This window comes from Festucalex cinctus, chromosome 3 (assembly GCF_051991245.1).
Source record: "Festucalex cinctus isolate MCC-2025b chromosome 3, RoL_Fcin_1.0, whole genome shotgun sequence".
In the NCBI taxonomy this organism is placed as follows: domain Eukaryota; kingdom Metazoa; phylum Chordata; class Actinopteri; order Syngnathiformes; family Syngnathidae; genus Festucalex; species Festucalex cinctus.
In genome coordinates this window covers 16,653,583-16,679,024 of record NC_135413.1, presented here as the reverse complement: position 1 = coordinate 16,679,024, position 25,442 = coordinate 16,653,583, and the positions used below count along the sequence as shown (strand labels likewise).

The 25,442-nt window shown below is 38.8% G+C and overlaps 1 protein-coding gene across 7 annotated transcripts; it reads left to right on the top strand.

Moving 5' to 3' along the window:
- The first annotated feature begins 446 nt into the window (after positions 1 to 446).
- Positions 447 to 20,964, top strand: LOC144015807 (neuroplastin-like). Of its 7 annotated transcripts, none has more exons than XM_077516151.1 (9): positions 447 to 764; positions 7,685 to 7,859; positions 7,953 to 8,047; positions 11,783 to 11,916; positions 13,165 to 13,438; positions 16,401 to 16,421; positions 16,959 to 16,980; positions 19,864 to 19,940; positions 20,109 to 20,964. In XM_077516151.1, the coding sequence occupies exons 1-8, from the start codon at positions 674 to 676 to the stop codon at positions 19,922 to 19,924; spliced, it is 873 nt and encodes a 290-aa protein (XP_077372277.1). In that variant the 5' UTR covers positions 447 to 673; the 3' UTR covers positions 19,925 to 19,940; positions 20,109 to 20,964. The 7 variants fall into 7 exon arrangements, with proteins under 7 accessions (XP_077372277.1, XP_077372278.1, XP_077372281.1 ...); XM_077516152.1 differs by having other exon boundaries at positions 19,864 to 19,944; XM_077516155.1 differs by lacking the exon at positions 16,401 to 16,421 and having other exon boundaries at positions 16,971 to 16,980.
- Positions 20,965 to 25,442: the final 4,478 nt, after the last annotated feature.

The following is a 25,442-nucleotide window of genomic DNA, read 5'->3' as shown; positions in this document are numbered from 1 at the left end:
TTTTAAAAAAATACTCAGAGAAGCAGGAACATATTCAATAAACCGAATAATAATAAAACAACTAAGCCCCACCAAAAAATTCATCAGAATTTTTTTTTTCAAGTGAATGCAATAAATGCGCTTCCTTATCATACATATGAACATTATGAATTAGTGTAAATTTCTTTAACCACGTTCATAAAAGTACAACATTGTCAAATTAATGTCTTCGACATCCATCCATCCATCCATCCATCCATCCATTGAAAAATCTAAATTAATTACACTCTCTCAAAGCTGCTCAGGCGGCTAAATGCTTAATTAACACCATCAACCGCTTAAAATAGCTTATGCAACTGTCTAGCAAACATTGTATAAAATCTTTGTGAAATTAGCTGTTAGGCTATTTGGCTGAAACACTGCTAAGTTAAATCGATGACCTCCCCTTTGAGATCTCGCGACATTTGAGCTAAGACGCGTAGCTTCAAGGTGGTTCTTTGATGCAGCAAGGCAGAAAGAGGGAGACGGAACAGGTCGTCAACGGCAGTACTCAAGACTCCCGCTAGTCAAGCCACCCGGCGTCACTTCCCTCTTCCCACTGGAGCGTGTGGAGGTGCGAGCCTCCTTGGTGATTCCACCATATCCCGCGCGGGTCACCTTCGCGCTCACGCACCGGCATTTTCCCTCTCCGAAGATGATACCTGGCAAACGCCGAGCCGCAGCCATGTCGCTGCCGGCGGCGATCTTCGGAGTTCTGATGCTGCACACCGTCTCCGCGCAGAACGGTAAGAAATTGGCTACCTTGGTGTATGATTAACTTGGTGCTAATGTGGCAGCTTTCCAGCGGGCGACGTCGCCTTCTCGTCACGCGTTTAATAATTTGATGTGATGAACACCATGGCAAATATCACCATACCTGTTTGGCTGCCCCAAAGATAAACGGATACTGTATATATTTTTCAAATGGAGGAGGAGGAGAGGGTGTCTGTTTTGTTCGCGGAGCGCCTGAAACGAAAGGTCGATAAAAGATTAATAAGCTACAATCTGTGGAGGCTCAAGTGGGCCACACAATGGCCTGTGTCTGTGATGTCCCCCAAAATGTCCTTTAAATGTGTGGAGCTGAATACTGAAACGTTAGCCAAGGACAAGTCCTGCTCAGGAGCTTTCAGTAGAAGTGGTGAAGGGGAATTCTGTCACATTGAAGTTCAGTACACGCACACATAACACACACGCACATAGATGTATGGATGTTGGACATGAGAAGTGAAGCTCTGTAAATAGCATCAGTCCATTTTGCTGCATGCTTCTATTTTTAGAGCACTGATGCTGCACTGGGATCCATGTCTTTAATGTCCTCTCACTACAATGAATCTGTTAACTCTTTGCTGAGATGCACTGCACCGCACTGCATAAGCACATTGATTTTCCCACCAGTTCAGACCTACTTGTGCGGATAACCCCCAGCTCATAAATCTGGTTTCTTCCCTCCACCGCCACCAAACAGGTTACGAGAGCTTGAGGTTACACATCCATTCTGGAAGTGTGTCGCTTTGCATGGTGCATGGTGAGTGAGAATTCCGCACTTGATGCTGTGTCGGTGTGCACTGCAAATGTTTCTTCCATCAATTTCAAGTGCTGTATATGAACTTATACGAGGTTCATTCATTCCATGGCCATGCTCGCAAGGAGGCTGGCGTGATTGCAGTCAATGTAAGGCAGGGCTGGACTGGCCATCTGGCATGCAGGACAGATGCCCGGTGGGCCGGTGTCTTTTGGGGCCGATTTGGTGCTATTCAGTTATTATTTTCCTCCATTTTACGCTGAGAGATCGTGCCACAACTTAGAAGGAGCAGCTCATTAATCCATTATCAATATAGGGAGCATACAGAACCAATAAATGTGAGTGGTAGAGCTATGTGGTAACCAAGGGTGGTCAGGAATCGGGCTGTGCCAGCGGGCCTAAATCAAAATGCCAGTGCCGATTATTTGTGCCAATCCAGTCCTGATGATACCAACTTGAGCAAGCTGAGAACAGCCATTTTGAGTCAGTCAAGTCGCAAGATAGAAATTAGAATAATAAAAAATGCAATTAATTTCATGCACATTTAAGGAAAATATTCATATTTGGATATGTAGGTCTTTAAAATTATCCGTCATTTGTTTTAATGTATATCAAAAGTACTCGTGGTATTGGTACTTGGTATCAGTGAGTAATTTAAGTTTTGAGTATTTGTACCGTACCTGTATGAAAAAAAAGTGGTATTGATTCATCAAATGTCCCAAATATTTAAATTAATTAGAACAAAAAGTTTTGACATCTTGGGTTTAGTTAGTTGTGCATTACTCATACAAGTGAACTTTAAATAAAACCCATGAAGAAATGCAAAAAAGAAAAGCCACAATTATGACTCAGTGATGTTGTAAAGCATACTTGTTTTGTAGAGGTTACAGGGTTTTTCCTGGCTCAAACTGAGGCAGAGGTGGTATCACCCTGACTATGATGGGTGACTACCGATACCAGGTATCTGTGCCAATACCAGTCTTATTTTAAAGTATCGGTACTCGCGTCGGTGACCGATACCATTATGGGCCGCCCTCCTGCAGCCATCTTACAATCATGGACGAGAAATTAGAAATTATATGAAGACTGTTTGTTCTTCGGTAGATTAAAGTTGAAAAGAAAAACAAAGCAAAGCTGTGTCTTCTTCGCTTGTTGCTTCAGGTCTTTTTGGCGCACTGCTGTTGATATAGCGCCTCCATAATGGCGCAACACTCCGACTACAGTTAAAATGTGTTCATGCCGAGATCAATCAACACAGCTTGAGTGCTGTGTTGAGCAAATTAGGTGGAGGTGGCGGCCTCTGAATTTTGTACATGGGAAAAACCCTCGTACACCAACAGCCTGAACATGATTTCATGATAAGAAATTGTAATTAAAGTAAGCATTATATCATTTTTGAGAAAGTGATCATATTGTGCTAGTTTAGTTAAATTGATGTTTAGGAATCGAGCGACCAGCAATTTATAGCGGTTTAATGGTCAGGATAAGTTAATCAAGTTTGTATGTCACACATGCTCCACATTAAACAAACTGAATTGTGTTTTGAGTATCAGTTTAGTTACAAGATGACAGTCAGGGATTACTATAATTATAATAAAGTAGCTTTATGTAACACAAAACATGGTTATTCAGATACTGTGTAAACATCACAATGGTGTACAGTTGACTGTACGACTCACGTGGCGCGTTCGACTCATCTGAGGTGGCAGGGCCTGTCGCAGCAGTTCTGTTAAAGAGCTGAGGAGCTACTTTTGCAGTTTTGACTATGTCAACGTCTATGTGGGTGTTGGAAGAACAAATGTTTTTTGCCCCACTTTGGGGTAAAAAAAAAAAAAGTTCACATTATAAAAATGCATTGCTGGGGTATCAAAAAAGAAGAGAAATGCTCAACAAATTGAGTTCAGTACTATGGAGAGGCAAGGTCTAGATCATGACGCTATAACAAAAACATTAAAAAAATAAAAAAATAAAAAAATACAGTACTTGGCCTGACTGACTGTCCAACTGACTTTGTTGCTGTGGACTGCTCCTATGGAAAGGTGTGGTGGTGGTGGTGGTGGGGGGGGGGGGGGGGGATCTATCACCATGCGCCCCCACACTCCCCAGAGACCTGGAGAAGCAGCTTCTATAAATCTCTCAATCTCATGTATGCTCTATAGTGCACTCCTATGAATGCAGCAGACCCTCCTCGTCCACTTATGGACTCCATTTGTTGCATAATTATTGCATTTAGCTCAGAGACGTTTTTCAATGATGGTTGCAATTTGCTCAGTGGTGGCAGTCTATTACTGAATAATCATTTTACACCAGCTTTTCCAAACCCTAATGATATTTTCATCACTTGGGATGTGCAAAGAATGACAAGGTCGCTCAGAGGACGTTTGCATACGAGTTGTGTGCGAGTGTGCCATAAATGTGTATACGTGACGTGATGTTATTAATTGAGACCAGCCTTGTGGGAACCTCCCAGCACAATTGAATTAGAGCTTCCCAGGAATAGCGCTTATAATGGTTTCATCAGCTCTGACGTTGATTTTATGTGGCGATATTTTGCTGTTGATCTCGCTATCATGTAGTGTTAATTTTATCCGCAATTTTTAAATGTAGTCTCAGTTTTAGTCCAATTTTAGTCACACTTGTTAGTTTTTATCACAGTTAGTCAACCTCATTCCCTTTTTACTTACCGGTAGTCAATTTTTAGTTGACTATAAATCTAGCATTTTAGTCTTTATTTTAGTCCAAGAAAACATAATTTTTATTTGTCGTTTTACTCTAGTTTTAGTCAGGACAATCATTTTACCCCTGTATATATATATTTTTTTGTCAGCAGATTAACATTCCAGATCTAAAACTATTTCACATCAAATTTTCTCTGATATTTTTGATGAAAAACAACTTAACACACAATTACAGCACTATGGCTCCATGCTATGAGCTAGCAAGTTAGTCAGCATTAGTTAGCGGTCGCATTAATATTATTGTTGGAACGTTATAGCTGTTGGATCAATGTTAAGTTGTAACTATAATTTACTTTTTTTTTTTTTTTTTTTTTAAACCTTCACTGTGAATCTAACTCCTGTCAGTCCCATGCAGTGTTGCCAGGTGGGAAATATAGGATTATTATACCATGGACTCCAAATTATCGTATTTTGATGGAAATTATCATACACCCGTCGTAATTAAAATACACTGATTCGCGACAGTCTAATATAGTCGTTCTTTGTTTAAAAGCTCTTACCGCTCATAGGCACTCAGGGCTTTGTTGCAGGTTAACGTCACTAATCTGTATATATTACTGGATAGGTGGTTTGAGTCTTGCCCGATTTTCTGTTTGGGAGCGTCTCCTGGGGGCGGGCACTTACCATTCAGCCAATCAATTCACGGACGTCTCTCGTATCTCATACTCAGCAAAGCGCAATTGGCTGGTATTATATCGCATGAGAACAGATGCCTTCAGGGTTCACAAAAAATCTCTGGCAGTTTCAGTTTTGCCGGCGATAATACGAAATGGTCAAATTTTTGCCACATTTGCCATTTTTTAGGATTGTTGATCGTACATCATACAGAGTGTCAAATTATCGTGCAAATACGATAATTATCATACACCTGGCAACCCTGGTCCCATGTGTTTGTGCATGTTGCACTTTATAGCTGCAGATTTGAAAGGGGGCGTGCCACTGTGTGTCACAGATGTGACAGATTAGCAGAGACAAGATTTTTACAAAATCATATATTTGTCTCGTTTTTGTTCATGAACAAAAATGTGCTTAGATTTCAGTCCAGTTTATATTACGTGAAGTACATTTTCGTCTTATCTTCATTAGTTGACAAAAATGCATACAGATTTAGTCCCAGTTATTGAGTTTTACTGAGGGTTTTAGTCTAGTCCAGTCTAGTTTTAGTCTGGTGAAAAATGTGTGTTGACAAAATTATTTCTGTTTAGATTTTGTTGGCGAATTAACACTACGATGATGCAAATGTCCTTGTATGGCTTTATTTCTTTTATTTCCCATCATTTCCATCCCACAACTGTATTCTTTTTCTCATGCATGCTGCCCCTTGTAAACTGCCGCTGCCAGCGGGCTTCGTGAAATCACCTCTTTCTGAAACCAAGCTCACTGGAGACACCTTTGAGCTATTCTGCGACGTCATGGGAAACCCCACCCCCGAAATCCAATGGTGGTACTCTGAGATCAACCGAGCCGATTCCTTCAGGCAGCTGTGGGACGGCGCCCGCAAGCGGCGGGTGTCCATCAGCACGGTCTACGGTGTCAATGCGGTCAGCGTGCTGGGAGTGTCCTATCTCACGCTGGACGATATCGGGACGTACGAGTGCCGAGCCAGCAACGACCCAAGACGCAACGACCTGCACATAAATCCCGCCACCACCTGGGTCAGAGCTCAGGCTACAATAACCGTGCTGCAGAGTGAGTGGTCAGTGTGGTGGAAACATCCTCCTTCTCCCTCCTGAGAGAAACCGCATTTAACAGTTCCCGTGTGATTCAGCCTCCCCTCAAACATCTTTAGAGGACCATTAGCTCCCTTTTGTAGATGCCTTCATCCATAGTAGCGCTGAAAAACTGCACCACCATTTGTGTTGATGTTCTCTTTTGAGCAGATATCAGTTATCTGTGGATCCGGAGTACCCATAGAGCCCTTCCCTATGCTTTGTTCACTTTCATTACCTCCCATTTTACAGGTTGTTGTGTTTAAAATTGTTGGAGTTTGCAAACATTTAATGTGAGTTGTCTTTAAGTTCAGTGTATAGTTATGAGAGTAAAAAAAGTACTGAAACAACTTCAAACATGTATCTTGTGTAGACTATTTTAGTATTCCAACAAGGGATGAGCATCTAACAAAATTTCTTTTATCAACTGCAGTGCAAATGAAATCCATCAGTCGGTTATTAGATATTATTTGAAGGCAGAAAACACAAAATGTGTTTTTTCTGCTTTTTAAACTTTACATTTCACTTAAAGAGAAAGTTTTCTTCAAAACAAAATCTTGCCTGTTTGTTCTTTGCAGTCCTACTAATCTAAATACAGTATTCTGGTTCATATAATATTAGTGGAATATGAGTAAAATCCAGCAGTCTTTATCAATATCAGAAGGCAGCCATTTTGCCACTTGCTGTTGAGTGAAAATGACATCACAGTTGCTCAGGTCTCAACCAATAACAGCTCAGCTTCAAAAAAACAGGTGAGCTGTGATTGGTTGTTGGCTGAGCAACTGTGATGTCATCTTCAGTCGACAGCAAGTGGCAAACTGGCCGCCCCCCAGAGATGGATAAGAACGGCTGGATTTAGCTACATAACTCATATTCCACAAATGTAATATTAATCAGAATGTCATGTTTAGACTAATGAGGTCATATTAATATAACATTGTTTAGATATGTTCCCCTTTAATCATACATAGCTCATCCAGTACCAATGTCTTTCAAAATCTGCTGTGAGAAGAATGTTTGGCAACAAGAGCATCCAGTTTCATGAAAAAAATGGAAGCTTTTTTTTGTTTGTTTGTTTGATATAGCACAGGGTTACTGAGCTTGTCTTGAATGATCAGAAAAAGTTGCAATGCTCAAGAACTGATGAATGACGCCAACTACTGCGCCCCATTTTGTCTATGCTTTCAATGAACAATCTATTCTACACTATTCACAGTTAATTGCCAAATTGGTTATTATGCTCACCCATAATTCCATTAAAATAAAAATAAAAAATACATCTTGAAATTATTTTAGTTAACGAAATATGCCAGTAGACATGCAATGGATGATTTTTTTCCTATGTGGTGAGTATACACATTAAGAGGTTCACCAGTGTCTACATGTACAAACAAGATAATCAGGATTAATCTGAATACAAACACTCAAATCAGGATTTTGCACGCGTTTGAGCTCTAAGCACCCTAAGCAGCATTGTGGAATTTAGCTGTGAGTCACTCTTTGAAGGTATTTAATCGCAGATATGTTTTGGTTACGGAATCTGAATGGTATTTTAAATAGATATATATTATACTAATTGATATTTTTGAGTGCCCATGTGAAGCCTCACATTTTTCACATTTTTCAAGGCGCCACCATAACTCACATTCAGAGTCGGCGTCATGTCTGACTGGGCTAATTGATGTCTTTTGTTTCAGAGCCATCAATCGCTGCCTCTGAGCACACTTCCCTTCCCGTGGAAGGCCACAGTCCCCCTTTCACTCTGCAGTGCAACCTGACCAATAGCGACAATGCCCTCCTGGAGAGCTACTGGATGAAGAATGGGGAGGAGATCCCAGAAACACGCAGTCCAAATAGGAACACTGAGTATCGGTAAGCGTCTGCAATTTAAGCGTGCGCGTATGCTGCACCGGCGTTTTATTGGCATAGCGTGGGTTCTCTTGACGCGTGCTTCTGGTCCCGCAGGCTGATTAAACCGAGAGGAGATGACGCCGGCGTGTACATGTGCGTCTTCACCTTTGGGATGTCTCCCGCCGCCAACACCACCATTGAAGTGAAAGGTCTGTGTTGATTTATGAGCCGCAGGCCTACTGCGCTTTTTTTTTTTTTTTTCAAGGCCTGGTCACCAATAAAACCGGCGCAAGAACGAGCAGGCTTGTCATGCGAGGGGGAGGACTTGTGATTTGCTCGCGGGTAGCCGCCACCCTTGACACCTCCGTCGAGCCAGCGGCCAGCTCAGTGGCAGCAGATGGTGTCTTGTTTGTGTGATGCACAGGGATTATAGGTCTCAACAGCAGAATCTAGTTTCAGCCTTTCTGCAGTCACACATGCGCTTGTGGAGGGAAATTAGCGTCACATGTGAGAATTATTGTACTGTACTGTAATTGCATACATGCAGTCTTATATTTAAAAAAAAAAAAAAAAAAAGCAAGTCACTTTACTGGGTATGGGTGATGTGTTGACATTAAAATTTAGGTTGATCATAAGGGTCATGGCATGCTAATATACAAACCACTGTTGTATTTCATATAGAATCAATACTATGAATATTAGGGATGTAATGCTATCCAAACATCACAATATGATATTATGATATGAAGGTCACAATACGATAATTATTACGATATTGTGGGGAGGTTGGTGATACAAAAAAGTCACAATATTGTAAAAAAATAAATAAAATAAAAATGAGCAAATACTAAAAAACAAAACACAATATTGTGCTTTTGTACATTGCAGCAATGCATTTAAACAACCTTACAATCGCTAATAACATTTAATATTGAGGCACTTACTTGCTAATGCAAGCACACATTGAGTTCCTCCACATATTGACTTGTCACCCTTCATCTGACCATTAACATGGATTTTAAACCTAGAAGTGCCAAAACATGCCTTGTGAAAATTAAACTGCACTAAAAAAATAGCCACCAGAGGGTGCTAGAATTGCACAAATGGAAATCAACCTGACTTTGTTTTTTGACAGATGTGCTGCTTTGAATATCATGACATGACGATGACGATATATTGTGGCAGTTTTAATATCACGATATTGCTGTTATCGTTACATCCCTAATAAATATATTCAGTACATATAGTACATATACAGACATATAAATACATACAAGGCTCAAAGTAACTTGAGGAGCAACAGTCTAATTTTTAAGAGCAATTTTTTGTGAACAATTTTGATTTCTTAAGTTTACGTTTTGAATAGCAGTGAACTGTATTTTCTTATCTTGAAACTATCAGTGGGGCAGTTTTAAACACAAATATAAATATTAGTTTAAACATAGTACTTTTGTTAGGTTGTATGGTCCTAAAGCTAAATTCATTAAAAAAAACATATACTGTAATAATTTATTGTGCAGATCTCCAAGGTCAAAATGAAAACTCAGGACAGCATTGTAAAAATAAACAAATAACATCAAGGATATTATAAATATTCAGTATTCTACATTGATATATTTTTTAACCTTGTAGGCGAATCTCGCCGCCGCTGTAACATAATTAATTTCTGTGTAGGCGTGGAACCTTCTCATTTTTCTTCTAGGTGCTTATTAAATTGTGTTTAATTGTGGTTTTTTTTTTTGTTTTTGTTTTTTTCAAAGGTAGATACTCTCCGCTTTAACGTGGTTTCAGCCAGACCGTAGTGAAAACCTGGTCATTGAAGCATTTCATTGAATTCAATCTTGGGTTAGCTTAGCAATTAGCATGGCTACTCCATCATCCCATCGTGAGAATGATGCAGTCAATACTTGTCAGAAGTTTATCTCCTTCGCCACTATGGAATCGTTGATTACTGACTTAGGAGCGACTCCACAAGCCAGCAGAAGCTTGTTGCTAGCTAGTAACAATGAGCTTCCCCGGCGTAGGTGACGTAGTATGTTGCGTCATGCGTGGATGTGTCCAGCCAGTAGGGTGGCCACTTCCATAAGGTCAAAAAGAAGGACATATTTTAAAAAATGAATACGTGTTCTCTCGCTATAACGCGGTTCACTTTTAAAGGTGTACGTATTTTCATCAATAAAGTTTTGCATGGATTATGTTTGTGTAACTAAATGGTAAAAAATACCAATAAAAACTCTAACGTTTTTGGACAATTTATTTCGTTTACACTCAGTACCATGTTTTTAAACCATTAAGGCCAAGAAGGCGTGAACGCGTTTCTACCGTGCTCCAGCTCTCTTTTCCCTTTAAACCCGCGGCGCATATGTCATTTTGTTTTGACCAATTCTTGGTCTCTTAGCTGATGAAATGCATCAGAATTTGCGCGAGAGGATGACGTGGGCCTCGCAGCATGTCCTGGAATTTAGTCAAGCATTTATGATTGACACAGATTCGTGGGAGTTATGAAATAAATGACGCGATTGACGGCGACACGGGAGGAATTCGAATCAGTGTAACGAGTCGACAGGTTATTACAACTGCCCTCCAGGGTTTAAATGTATGGCGTTATATACCTGCAGATGCCACATTTGTTTGTTGTTTTAAAAGATTTTTTTTTGAAGGTTTATAATAATAAACCTAGGTGTAAGTGAACGCCACGGGTGCATAGGTTTTTGAGGCATGTTTTGCCAGGCGCTTTATTTGAAAACAAATAAGGAAAAAATGGCTTCAAAGTTGATGCACCTGCTGCTCGCCTCAATTTCTCTCCGTCCCCGTGTGACGTTCTGACTGCTTTGCCTTGACTGTTAACGTCGACATCACACCGACAAATCGTGCGGAAACCGTGAAGCCAGTCTCGACCGGCTGTTATGTTTAAAGTGTATCTAAGTTATTATATATTTGCTAAAAGGCTTCACACTCATATGAACTTTAAATGAAATACTTTGCACCCAGTTCTTCAGATAAACTGTACCAGACAGTGTGGCTGTGTTTAAAATGAGTCACACCGTCTGGGGCATAAGCGAAAACGAGAACTTTCATTGCTAATGGATAATCACATGCTTACTTGCAACACACTTACATGCAAGCAGACAAGTATGTTATTCTAAAATAATTGCCCTTTCCCCACCCCTTAGTAGTGCAACGCTATTTTTTGTAACCGGCTAGGGAATAATCCCAAATAAAAAAAGAGAAGAAGCAAGAGAATTGTCAGAGCATCTTTACCAGTTTATAACTGATGACCTTGCTCTCCTCGCTGCGAGTAAAAAACAAAACTCTTCTATTCTCATCCTTATTTCTGTGTGTTCAATATGTTTTGGTGTGTAAACCTAACACCGCCGTTTTGGCATTTTTGCTAGCACTGTCTTTTTGCTGCTATCAAAGAAGGCCATGAGGAAATGACATTTATTGAAGCAATGATATATGAGATTTTTAACTGAAGCTTTTTGGCCAATACCGAGCAGTTGTGACAAACGGGGGTGGGGCTGATGTTGAGTCACATAAAATCAACCGCCAGCTCATTTTCGGACAAATCAGCGCGTCTGGTTTAGGGTTGCGCAGAACGCCTGACACGTCACTGAAAAGTCGGACTGTCGGGCCTAAATCTGCACTTCTGACCACCCTACCAGCCAGGCGAAGCTTTTTGGGACCGTCGGGAAAAACGTAAAAATTTGGGATTCTCAGTTTTTGCTTTTTAATATGTTTGAATGAATCGCAAAGTGTGAATATTTGACTTGCAAACTGCGATACAAAACGGCTTATTTTGAGCCTTGATTTTATTATATTTTGTAAATTCCGTCTCACAAATTGAATTTGTCTTTTCAGTGTTAATTGTTGAACTGGATTCTGTAGATTTTGTGTAGGGAATAAAAGCTCTTGTTATTTATTATTATATTTTCTTCTTCTAGCTGCTCCAGAGATTACGGGCCACAAGCGCAGCGAAAATAAGAACGAAGGCCAGCGTGCTTTGCTCTACTGCAAGTCTGTGGGTTACCCTCATCCCATCTGGACTTGGCGTAAACTTGAAAACGGCATATATAGGGTATGATGTGTGTCTGTGTGTGACGCTCTGTGCATTTAGTATTTTTTCAGAAGGATTACATACATTGGTTTCATTACAAGACTAATTTGTTGGTTGTTTTTAGCACTTGAATAGCAACAAACTTCCAGAGCATAATGAACATTATGTAAACATTGTATTATGCTTTAATAATTACATGTTCCCTCACTACTTTGTGGTTTAGTCATTGCGGATTCGCTCTATGTTTCATTTGTGACCATTTATGACATTTGGAACCCGATTTCTGGTTCAGGTAAGCTTTTTAAGATTGAAAAGAAAATCTTGAACAGTTATTCAACTGATGTTTCATTTTTTTTCTAGTGTTTAGAAGAGGTTGAGGGTGGGAGGTTGCTGTTTCCTAATGTCTTAATAGAGGTGTAACCCCCCCCCCACCAAATAAAACGACTCAACTCAACTTTATTTAAAAAAAGTGCTTTAAAACAACCATTGCTGTATACAAAGTGCTGTACATGAAACAGAAATTGGTCATGCAGGAAAGAATATGATAAGAAAAATAAGAACAAAGTAAACATAAGTGAGTATACAAGTATTTTTTTTGGTATACAAGTAAATACATTTTACATCAGACGCTTGACGCTCCAAACTCATTTCCTTGTTTTGTGTCCGCGGCCTCGTCGATGAAAAATACTCCAAACGCTCGTCTTGGTTTGGTTCAATTTAGTCAAAATAAATCAACTGTACATAAGTTCAAAAATGACATACCGAAAGAAGAGTAATTCAAGAATTTAAGGAGTTGAGGAGATCGGGAGATTTGCAGATTCAGAGATAAAAAAACAAAACAAAACTGTGTGGCTCTAGTCCATGTTGCCTGACCGCATTACTGCTGTGTACCACACAGATCCCTGCGCCTAAAGACAATAAAATAGGTCCTAAATAAACAACGCTGTGATGAAAGTACGTTACATCCTAAAGTCACACATTTTAAATGCAAAACATAAACTATTGCCGTATACTATTCACTCCACACATAAAGAATAAACATTTCGAATTGTAAATACAGTATCATAAATAATATCCTTTTATCAAAATGAACTCAAATCACCTTTATCCAAATATTACTTAACTCAAAATTAGAATTTAGGCTCCTACACGTTAACTGTTCAATAATGTGTTAAAATAGATTGATTACAACTCGGAATGTACAAAAAATAATAATCTTCACATTAGTGATATCAACACATGTGAATTATATGTATTTTGATTTGACAGGAAATCGACAACTCATCCGGACGCTTCTCCATCAGCAGCAAAGACAATTACACCGAGCTGAGCATCACCAATCTGGACATTAATTTGGACCCAGGCGAGTACCAGTGCAACGCCACCAATTTGATCGGCAGCAGCGACGAGAGTTCTGTGCTGAGGGTCCGCAGCCATTTGGCCCCCTTGTGGCCTCTTTTGGGCGTGTTGGCTGAGATCATCATCCTGATCGTCATCATCGTCGTTTACGAGAAGCGTAAGAAGCCCGAAGATTTACAAGACGGTGAGTCACCAACACTTTGGGAGCTCTCTTTGACATCTCAAACCTATTTATTATTCTGCTATTTTAAATACAAGTGAGGAGAAATGCGTTGTCACTCTCAAATGTTGGCCCGCTTTCCTGTCGCCGCTGATGGTAATAATGTATGGCGCTGCAGTGCCTCTGCCGCAGAGCAGTTAGCGTGCCGCACAGCGGTGCAGGAAATTGGGATGCTTGCCACCACACACGCACACTTGTAGAAGCAAGCGTGGCCACTGTGGCCTGCGCTCTGCAGTACAGCGGTCGCCAAAAACGCGCTACGTGTCGTTGGATAGGCGGATGGTCACCTGACCCTGTGCTGTGCAAGCATTCAATAATTCAGTCCGACGAGGTTGAGCCAAAAGGCAGACCACTGTTGCTGGAGGTTGCACCTTGTCAGGACAATTCCATGCATTTAATATTCATGAGAAATGGGATAGCGCTGTGTTGTGGAGATGGACGTTCTCAATGATTAATAGTGTTTCCGGGACTTTCCACGCCCCAAGCTGGTGTATGTTCAAGCAGTAAATACATTTAGTGTAAAAAAAAAAAAAATGCCAAAATGGGATTTTCAAATCTTCCAGAGCCCTTCATTCTTCTGCTGTATATAAATGATGAACTATTGGTATTTTGTCGGCCTTTTACTTTCAAGATGAAAATTTGATTATTGGCACATGTTGCCACATATATGTGTGATTCTCTGTAATTTGCAGTCACCCAATTTGCTCACAGTTTCATTAAGGTTCATTAGTTGAAATTGACTGAGGGTACAAATGAGTGCTGTCTAAATTAATCGAGTAATTGATTATCAAATTAATCAACAAGTGTTTTAGTACAGGGAGTCCTTGAGTTACGTCGGAGTTCCATTCCTATTACCATATTTTCCGCACTATAAGGCGCACCGCATTATAAGGCGCACCTTCAGTGAATGACATATTTTAAAACTTTTTCCATATATATGGCGCTATAGTAGAGGCTGGGGTTACGTTATGCATCCATTAGATGGTGCTGCGCTAAAGGCAATGTCAACAAAACAGTCAGATAGGTCAGTCAAACTTTATTAATAGATTACAAACCAACGTTCTGACAACTCCATTCACTCCCAAAATGAATAAACAGCTGTTTTATTATTTTCTCTGAGGTAAAGTATTAGTATTAGCTAGCGATCCAAGATGGCGGGATCTTCTGCGCATGCGCGTCACCGATCGTACAGGGTCACCGATAGCGTCTTGACAGCGAGACCTGTTGCGGCTCAATATTGATCCATATATAAGGCGCACCTGATTATAAGGCGCATGGTCAACTTTTGAAAAAATGTAAGGCTTTTAGGTGCGCCTTATAGTGCGGAAAATACGGTACTCAACTCAACTCAACAAACAAGAAACAAAGCAAACATTTTGAAGAGCGTATACAAGTTTTTTTTTTTTTTTTTCAAGTAAATACATTTTACATCAGTAAATTAATAAGAACTAGGGGAGCGAATGAATAAATAAATGAATGCAGAAATAAGTAGACTAAACATCAAATTCATACACACCACAAAACACCAAAAACAAGTCTCATGGTGCGCCAAAAGCCAAAGAATACAGATATGTTTTAAGATGTGTTTGAAGATATAATACACATTTTTCATAGAAATGTATGCAACAGTGAGTTAATTGCTGGACAGATAAATGTCTTACACGAGTAAAAGTAAGAGCATGAGTCTTCTTCACCTGAAGAAGACTTCCGTCTATTTCCCCGCCACTTTTATGTGGCGCTCCCCCCTAGTGGCCCGCCAAGTAACACGCCACCCCCCGCTCTGCGATTGGCTGGAGGGGTGTAAACACTGTCTTTCCACAGAAACGTCCCGCTGTTTACAAAACAAACACAAAATGGTAAAATACAGGCTTGGGGTGTGAGGGTTTAGGACGAAATCACCACCAAAGATTAACATAAACACAGATGTATAGACTGAGAGAAAGTTAAAGTGTGTACATCCTGTGTTTAAAAAGTGCATTTTCCTGAGTGAAACCAGCATACTGGGCCTTTAAAGTCAATATTTACATCAAAATCATTTGCATAAAAAAAAAAATCTAAAATACATTAAAATGAAAAAAATTAGATGCTGAACAACTGTCCGACTGAAGCCCAAGTTCTTGTCGATGGTCGTTGGTGTCTCTCCTTTCTGCGATCTTTTTATGATTAGCTTGTTTAGCTTCGTTTCCATGATAATTTCTTTTTGTTTGGCTGGACCAACATTGATAGAAGCTTTTTTCTTTGGGCCCTGATGTGGGGGGGAAAAAAAAAAAAAAAGTGTGAAAAAGCCAAATATACTCCCACAAGTGCACAAGCGAAGGAGGGAAAAACACTGGCGGACCAGGCATAACTGTTGTAAAGTCGTAACGTCTTAGGTCGAGTCCTTAACTGAAGGACTCCCTGTAGTCGAGTAATCATTTGGAGCCATATTTTTTGTATTTTAAAGTTGTCCAAATCCTCTGATTTAGGCATATAAACATAATTGTTCACTGATTTCTGTAGTCCCTCATTAAATGATTATCTTCTGTGTTTAAATTAATCACAATAAGACATTTGCAAATATCTGTTTATACTTTAGAAAAAAAAAAGGATGACTGATGTTGTACTATGTTACCAGTTTGGTCATTGTTTTCTAATCACTATGCGAATATGAAATGAGAAATAAACCCAATCACTGGTTAATAAACGTTAATCAGGGGGATAATACTTTTGTAATGCACATTAATACAAAAGAGATCAATCTATATAAAAATATACGATAGTGACCGCATCCGAGCATACAAACCCAATTAAAATTGCTTGCGTGAGCCAGAAATCAGAATGTGTGCATCAATTGTTAATAATTGAGATTGTAATTGCATTGCCTTAAATTAGGTCAGCTTTCTCTGCTGAATAATTTATTGTTATCATATCTTCCTATTCCCAATTGCCCAACCTAACGCTGTATGTGGTAAGTGTGAGACTAGACTGCATGCTTCAGCTTCATCCTGTCGCACTTCACAGGAGAGAATTTGCAGTTGCTCTCCCACTTGGAACATTTTTATGTTAAAATGATGCAGTGCCTTGATTTTGATGTGTTAAACTCCAACCTTATTGCACATTGAAGCATGTTTACTTGTTTTGAGTTAATTTTACTGTCATTGTTTCAGACGACCTCAGCAATTGTTGATGGTATTGCTAATACCATTAGCAACACTACTGGTCTGTGCATGAGAATTGTATTGTTGCAAGTTTACATGCATTTCATTTATGTGTGGAATTTGGTGTTGGGACTGTATTCTCTTAGTAACGTTGCTCGGCTGCATTTCAATCACGTTTCATCGACATAAATGAAATGTGATGTGAAACCTTATAACATAATGCACAAGCCTAAGTACACTTAGGCTGTGGACAAAAAAATAAATAAACACGTCAGTCCTTCATCTCCATTTGCTTGCGATTCTCATTTTTGATCTTCATTTCTCCATATTTTCCATCGCTGCTTCAGATGACGACCCAGCTGGACCAGTGTAAGTAGAACATTTACTTTACCATGTCACAAGGGGTGTTCCCTTCAGGGTTGTATGCTGCCAATTTCAATACCGATCATATGGATTAGCTGCACATTTATCAGGATTAGAGCTGCTCACTAACATTATTTTTTTTTTTGATTAATTGATGAATCAGATTTAAACAAAAATAATTACCCACATTTCCATCCCGTTATTATAGAAATCAGGACAAAATGGATATTTGAAATTGACAGTGCAGAAAATGCGCAAACATACTTTATGATTCAGGTACTAGTTTGGTCTGTAACATATGTAGTGTTTAAAGAAAGGTGAAGGGGGCGCTACACTGCACGCAAGCTGGTCTCTAGTTGGCTGCAGGCTGCAAAGTAAGAGCTGCGGGTGATCGGATATGAAAGGCATTGATCAACATATGCAATCACGTATTGTACTTTCCCAGAGAAATCGACCGATCGATCGGAGCACCCCTCAATGTTGCATGTTAAAGTTTGTCTTTAGAGCTTTGAGTACAGTAAACCTCAAAACTGAACTGTAGGCATGGGCCGATATAAGATTTTTGACGGTAACCGTGTAACCGCAAAAATATCCTGGTATTCAAATTAAATCTCTAAAATGTCCTTTTTAAAAATATTTGGGTAAATAAAAACAGCTTCTTGTTTTTCATTCTACACTATTTCATTTTTAAACAAAACTTTGAATATTTTGTACATTAAGAAACGTGGACCATGCTAAGTTTAAATAAATAAACGTTGCCATTCTTTCTTGTGTTTTAATTCTTCTTAGCAAGTCACAGTGTCCCATCACTGGTGAGCTATTTTTTAGAACAGACATCAGTTACTCATGTTGTCCTTGAGGACACCTTGCACCTACATGTATTTATTATTTATTTATGTATTTATATTTTTGTTTGTTTATCTATCGCATCTCACCTTATCCCCACCCCTCTCCCTTCTTCCCTCCTCCTCCTCGCGCATGACTCCAAGTGCACTCGCTGTAGAAGGAGAAGAAAGTTAATTGAAGGCAATTAACTTCAAATTGGCTCTTTTACCCAACTCCATTACCGGTGATTAGCGGTTATTGAAAACTTGACTTTTTAAAACCACGGTAAATCGTCAAAACCGGGTTATCAGCCCATGTCTACACAACTGTATCTGTTGTAGCATCAATTAATCGCAGGGTGTGATGTGCACTTAAGTCTCACCTCAAATCGACACCTCAGTGGGGGAAATCTCAACTTTTGGGGGCTGAAATGGGGACGTCTCAAAAGTGCCGGCTGGCGATATTGTCCTACAACTGCATGTATTGTGCATTTTTTCTGACGAAGGGCTGTCTTCAAGGTTATTTTTGTTAACTAAAACTAACAAAAAAAAAACTAAAATTCAAAAAACAACTTTAACGAAATTAAATAAAAACGAAAACTACATTTTACATTTACAAAACTAACTAGAACTAACTATAATTATAGCAAAAATGTCCTTCATTTTAGTCTTTGGTAATTAATTTAATGCATGAGCCTTTGGGGATGATTTTAAATGTGACTTTAAGTAGATTTATTTTGATATTAACCGGAATAAGGACGACTGAAAGTGGGTCACACAGAAGTGACGTCATCTAGCAGCAGACAATAGGAAAGCACCAAAAGATGACGTCGCTCCCATGGTGCTTTAAATGTTGCGCACAAGCAACACACATTTAAAAAAACTACAACTAATACTGAAACTGTCTAAAACTAAACAAAAACTAATCATTTATCAAATAACTAAAACAAATAACAACTACTGAACCACCCTGAAAACGAATTAAAATTAACTACATTTAAGAATTAAGAAACAACACTCACAACGAAATAAAAACTAACTAAAATGAAAAATTCCCAAACTATAATACACATTAAAAAAAAAAAATCTGCAACTAATACTGAAACTAACTAAAACTAAGCATTTATCAAATAGCTAAAACTAATAAAAACTAACAGAACCACCCTGAAAACTAATTAAAACTAACTTAATTTTAAAAAACAAAACTCAAAACGAGATAAAAACTACCTAAAATGAAAAATTCCAGCACTATAATACATATTTTTTTTAAAAACTAATACTGTAACTAACTAAACCTAAATTAAGACAAAGCATTTATCAAATAACTAAAACTAATAAAAACTAACAGAACCACCCTGAAAACTAATTAAAACTAACAAAATTTAAGGCACAAAACTCAAAATGAAATAAAAACTAACTAAAAATGAAAAATTCCAAAACTTTAATACACATTAAAAAAAAATCTAATACTAAAACTAACTAAAACTAAACTAAAATAAAGTATTTATTAAATAGCAAAAATGAATAAAAAAAAAACTAACAGAACCACTCAGAAAACTAATTAAAACTGACTAAATATAAAAAACAAAACTCAAAAATGAAATAAAGACGAACTAAAATGAAGAATTGCAAAACTATAATAACACTGGCTGTGTGATAGCGATATGACACTGGATATTGTGATGAGCATACAGAGTGTTAAAGCACGTGACTGAAACGCATTCATTCTCTTTGAAGGTGAGCAGAATAAATAAACATGGTGGATAAACACCATGGTAGCCATATCCAGATAAGATAAAATCTAAAAAGAATAACGAGTGAGCGTCTCTGCATAGCACATCTAATCCTGTGAAACTCTTCTGTGGAGAAAATTTTGTTAGACTGTGATTCATTTATATTTGGTGATTTGCATGATCTTGCTCATATCACACAAGCCTGCATGCAGGAGACAGATTGTGCCGTAGTATCGATTCCTATAAGTTCCTTATCGTATATCAAACATATGTTTAAAAGTGCTGTCTTTTAAATATACAAACCTGATTGTGTCGTTTCCTCCTCGCTAAAGGAAAACCAATTCAACCAACAACCACAAAGACAAGAACCTGCGCCAGAGGAATACAAATTGAGCCGCCTGTCTGTTGAGTGAGTGAGTATTCAATTATTAAAATGGCCAAACCGTCGGCCTGATGATAAATATGTATTACGAGCCCATCGGGACAAATTAGTCAATGGCCAAACATGTGAAGTTAACACGGAAACATGACGCGCGGCAGGCTCCTCTAATGAGATGTGCTTTCATTTCATTTGCAGGTTACATTACAAATGTATTGACCACATGAAGGTAAACGGAATCAGCGCCAGTTGTTCATAGAATTGTTCTGCCGTTAAAAGTGTGGTCGAATGAGGCATGCCTTATGAGTTTATTGTGTGTGATTTGCGAGACGCTCGCTATTCATTACAGGATTGTTAACATAACCATTGTTACTGCATGCAAACGGTGACGTGTGTGATTTAGTTGCCCTCATATTCGCTACTTTTACGCTTGGACTACTTATAAAATAATTGCATGCAAGATGTTGACCTTCTACTTGAGACAGGATTTTTTTTTTCTCCGAGTGGCATCATGTAGATAATCTGTATGTTTATAAATGGAGGGGGGGAAAAAACATATTTCCACACTAGAAAATGTCAGTTTTGTACAGTTTTATCATGCAGCTGCATAAGATTCCTCATAATATTAATAGTACATTTCAAGGGCTTTGCAACGTCCCTCTAAAGATTCAATTTGTGTGTATGTACAAACCACTATAGCTATGTACTGATATCAATAATATGATGCACTTAAATGTTGACAATAATGGAATCCTGTATAAATCTACTATATGAAATCTAGAACAATCATAACATTATTTTGTCATGACAATGTGTATTGTACAGCATGGCTTTTCTCCTATGCAACTAATATCCATATCAATGTATTGGCAAAACATTGCAGCTTTTTTGTTTGTTTTTTTCCTGTAACAAAGCTTTAAATAGTAGGAACACCTGTAGAGCATTGACAATTTTAGTACACAGCTGCATGGTTTCTGTACAGTGGACGACATTCGACAGCCTGCTAACACAGAATCTCGAGTCATTTTTAAGAATAAACATTTTTTAAAAATCACACTTCGGCTGTTCTGGTTTTTTCTTAGTAGAATTGATGCACAGAGGTGGACCAATGGCAACGCAGAAGAGGAGGAGTTTGTATTACAGCGCACTCTAGTGGCTGAAACTGTTAAGAGGAAGTCAATGGGGCCTGATATGGAGAAAAGTAAAATGGTGCTTGATGTAAATAAAAAAAAAATCTTGGGCTTCCTTGCTTTAATAGAATCAACACACTGCATGTTATATACTGTCTATGTTTCATAATAATGTGCTCTAATTTTAAGTGCCTAATCTAAACAATAATCACTTTCACATCTGAATATCCTAATATGGTCTCAAAAATCCAAATTTCATTCCAGGAGAGTCCGTCGAAAGTTGAAACCCCTCTTTTTTTTTTTCTTTTTTTTTTTGTAGTTGCCCACTGTCTATCTACACAAGCTCTTGCTATTGTTTTTTGATGTTAAAGCCCCAAATTAGATGTGGACAGATTGAAGAGGTGACGATGAAAGCCCCCTGGATGAAAGTCCGGGGATCAAGCTGTATTATCCCTTTGGGGATTATGGATAAGTGGAGGTGAAAAGTCAAACATCCATTATAAGAGTGGTGAGCATGCATACAGGTCACCAGCGCACATGTGCACTTGCAAAGTACATCTCGGCCCAACTTTGCGGAAACTATAATTACAAGCGACATCATCACAATGAATTCACCTTTTATATATTGCGCGTTAACACATACAAAAAAAGTGAAATACCTTTTAAAAAAAAAAAAACTGCCAAACAACACAATTTCACTTTTGGTGGCTTTATCTAAATAAAGCTATTATGCCATTTAAACCTTGTAACTGACTGTGCAGCTTTTTCTGAACGGGCAGTTGAGCGTATACGCTAGCTTTTATTGCGCACTTCTCAGCTGCACTCTGACAAACATCTGTCCACGCAGCACACATGGCACAGAATTAGATGATTAAAGATCTAGTGATCTGCTTAAATATGGAGGATTTGTTGGCAGTTTGTAAGAGACGCTATCCATTAAGTGGCACATGCCTAATGTTGCACTATGGCCACATTAATCTCGCCCAATACAGTATTTTGAAATTCAAAATCAAGGAAAGAAATAACCCTCTAATTCGCCAAATCAAACTACACACAGACTTTGAGAACTCTCAGATACTTTTTGTTCCCCATATTGATGAATAATATAAATTTTGTACTGCATTCAATTTATGCAACTAAATGATATTAATACTTACTTCTTTAAAAGGGACTAGCAGGCTTATGTCTGAATTTTTAGTGATACAGTGGAACCTTCTAAAGACTTAAAGAATTTGATTAAATCATCCATCCATCCATTTTCTTGACCGCTTATTCCTCACAAGGGTCGCGGGCGGTGCTGGAGCCTATCTCAGCTGGTTTTGGGCAGTAGGCGGGGTAGAGCCTGAACTGGTTGCCAGCCAATCAGAGGGCACACAGAGACGAACAACCATCCACACTCACAAGCACACCTAGAGACAATTCGGAGCACCCAATTAAACTGCCATGCATGTCTTTGGAATGTGGGAGGAGACCGGAGTACCCGGAGAAGACCCACGCAGGCACGGGGAGAACATGCAAACTCCACCCAGGAAGGCCGGAGCCTAGACTTGAACCCGAGTCCTCAGAACTGAGAGGCGGACATGCTAACCAGTCATACACCGTGCCGCCCTCATTAAATAATCATTACAAAAAAAATCTAATTTAATTGTAGAAATGCTAGCATTCCTACATATGTTATTGTGATTTTTATTTTTACACTTTTTTTTGCCGCTTAACAACTCCCACATAATGTTTCCAATTTATACTGTTCAAATTTCAACAGGCTTCAAGAATTGACACCTCATGGGGTATATATCGTCGGATTCCACATTACTTACAGTATTTGCACAATTTAACGTTTAATATAGACTTTTTCCCATTCATTTTCAATGGGACTGACGTTGAACTTTTTCTCAGTATCACTTTCCACACCCACTTCCATACATATAACTTATCATCATTACCAGGTGTCTGATACTGCTCGGTGGCACAGTTGGTAATCATTTCATAATTTATCTCTCAATTTACTTTATAAGCATTCTATATGCGTTCAAGTTTTAGCATTCAGCTATTAGCATTCAGTTTTCAGCATTCCTGCGCAATTTCTCCAGAAATTGCACTTAGTCTAGTTAAAAATATCTTTATCTATGCTATCCACGTATTATGACAGGCAGAACAGTTAATGTATTTTTGTTCATCTATCGAGTGTGTGTCAGAGACTTGTAGTGAAAAGCAAAACTCTTCCACAAAATGGAAGAACGTACAATTAACCATTAGATTTGTATCCATCAAACAGGTCCCGATTTGACTAGGCCTGTCACTTTAGAATATTTTTTTGGAATTGATTATTCTATCATCTAGTCCATAGATTAATTGAAATACAATTATATTTTGCATTTTTTATACCCCGATTAATAGTTTTTTTTTTTTTTTTAAATGTCATTTAGTAATTAAGAAGAAACAACAACTAATCAACAATTAAGCAGTATCACATATGGATTGATGTGCTCCCAAAAATATTTTTGAAAACTGATTCAGCTGCTGGTTTTGTCATTGATTTCCAAAGTAAAAGCAAATGATTTGCTAATGTCTTATTTTGATTAAACACAGAAATTTAATGGCCAGCATACATCTGAGAATATTTAAATCAGACTATTTCAAATCAAATTAAAACATATTTATATAGCATTGTATATACATAAAAGCTCAATTCTAAGTGTTCAATAATTAAATCTTCCATAGTACAAAATATAAAAAAGACCCTCTCCTCAAACACACATACCACCTGAGAACTAAAAGACAGGGGCACAGAGGAACCATGTGAGGAAAAGCAACCAAGGGGAGCTAATACACAGCGAGAAGGATGACAGCCCATGGCCATAGGGACCCATTTCCAGTACCCTTAGCCCAGATTGACTGTAGTACACGTGGTGAGCCTAAAGAACCTTCAGGACAATCCCCTGCCCCAATGAGAAGGCGATCCACCCCTACCAGTGTAGTGGCCCTACCATGAGGAAACACTGGAGCTAAAAGATAGCAAAATAAAAGGCTAACAGCAAAGCTAAAGCACAATATGATAAAATGAGCTAACAACTAAAAGACAGTAAAATTAATACATTAAAAGTGGAAAGAAAAAGCTGTATCTTGAGCCTCCTTTTTTGAAAATATAGATTTGGAAAGTTTAACGTTAAAGCAACACTAAGGAACTTTCAGTTTATGTTGATTATGGCGGCACCATATGGACAAAAGCGGGAATGTTATGCCTGAAGGAAGACCACATTTCCCATGAGGACAAGCACATTGCGTCGTTTTTGAGCTCACGCCAGGGAGTGAAAGCCAACAATGTTGATCCTTGACTGTCCTTTTATCCGTGGAGCTTCCCTTTTTCTTTTTTGTCTCATAGAAAACTTTTCAGTTGTTTTGCCACTTCTACCAGAAAAGCAATAATCATGCGTCGACATTCAAATTGACTGATTTTGTAATGAATAGGTAAAGGTGACGTATGCCATAAAGCAGTCAGTTTGTAGTTTTTTTGTGTGGCAGTGTTCCTACCATCCCCTTCAAAGTTGCTTAGTGACAACAAAATGTCACGATGGGTGGTGCGAGTGGGTGAAGAGTAAACAAGGTGGTGGATGGAGAAACCAGGCAGAGAGACAGACAGGAAGAACTTTATTTACCAAAAACAAGTAGCAGACTGGATGGGACGTGAGAGAACTGGTCGCCAAGACCAGACCGGGCAAGGGGAAGCTGGTTGACATGACGGGACGGAACGTGAGAGGACTGGTCGCCAAGACCAGACCGGAAAGGAGAAGCTGGTTGACATGACGGGACAGAACGTGACAAGACTGGTCACCAAGACCAGACCGGGCAAGGGGAAGCAGGTAGCCATGATGGGGCGGGACAAGAGCGGACTGGTCGCCATGACTGGACTGAACGTGGGTAACTTGGCAGAACTTGACTTGACTTGACTTAACACCAACGCAGCACAACACAACAGGACAAGAAAATGCTCCCATACAGACTGAACAAACACCACTGACTAAATACACCAACACTAACGAGGCACTAACAAGACAAGACACACCTGGGAAACACAATGGGCTGAGGGCACTTATTGGTCACACATGCTGGAAAGGGAAGGCACATGCAGGTGGACGAGGTTAACCATGACAAGAGAAAGGGGAGAACTCAGGAAAAAAAGACCACAACAACACTTAAAACTAAACAAAAAGCCAACCACGCGGAACAAAGACTTAAATTAAAATAAAAATGATACAGACCTCCTCAGGTCATGGCAAAGGTATCAACTAGTTTTAAGTCGATGTTTCATCAGAAGAGTTATGAGAATATTTTATTAAGGTTGAAAAGTTCCTGAGTGCTACTTTAATGTCTACACGATTAAACGATTGTTAAAATAAATTGT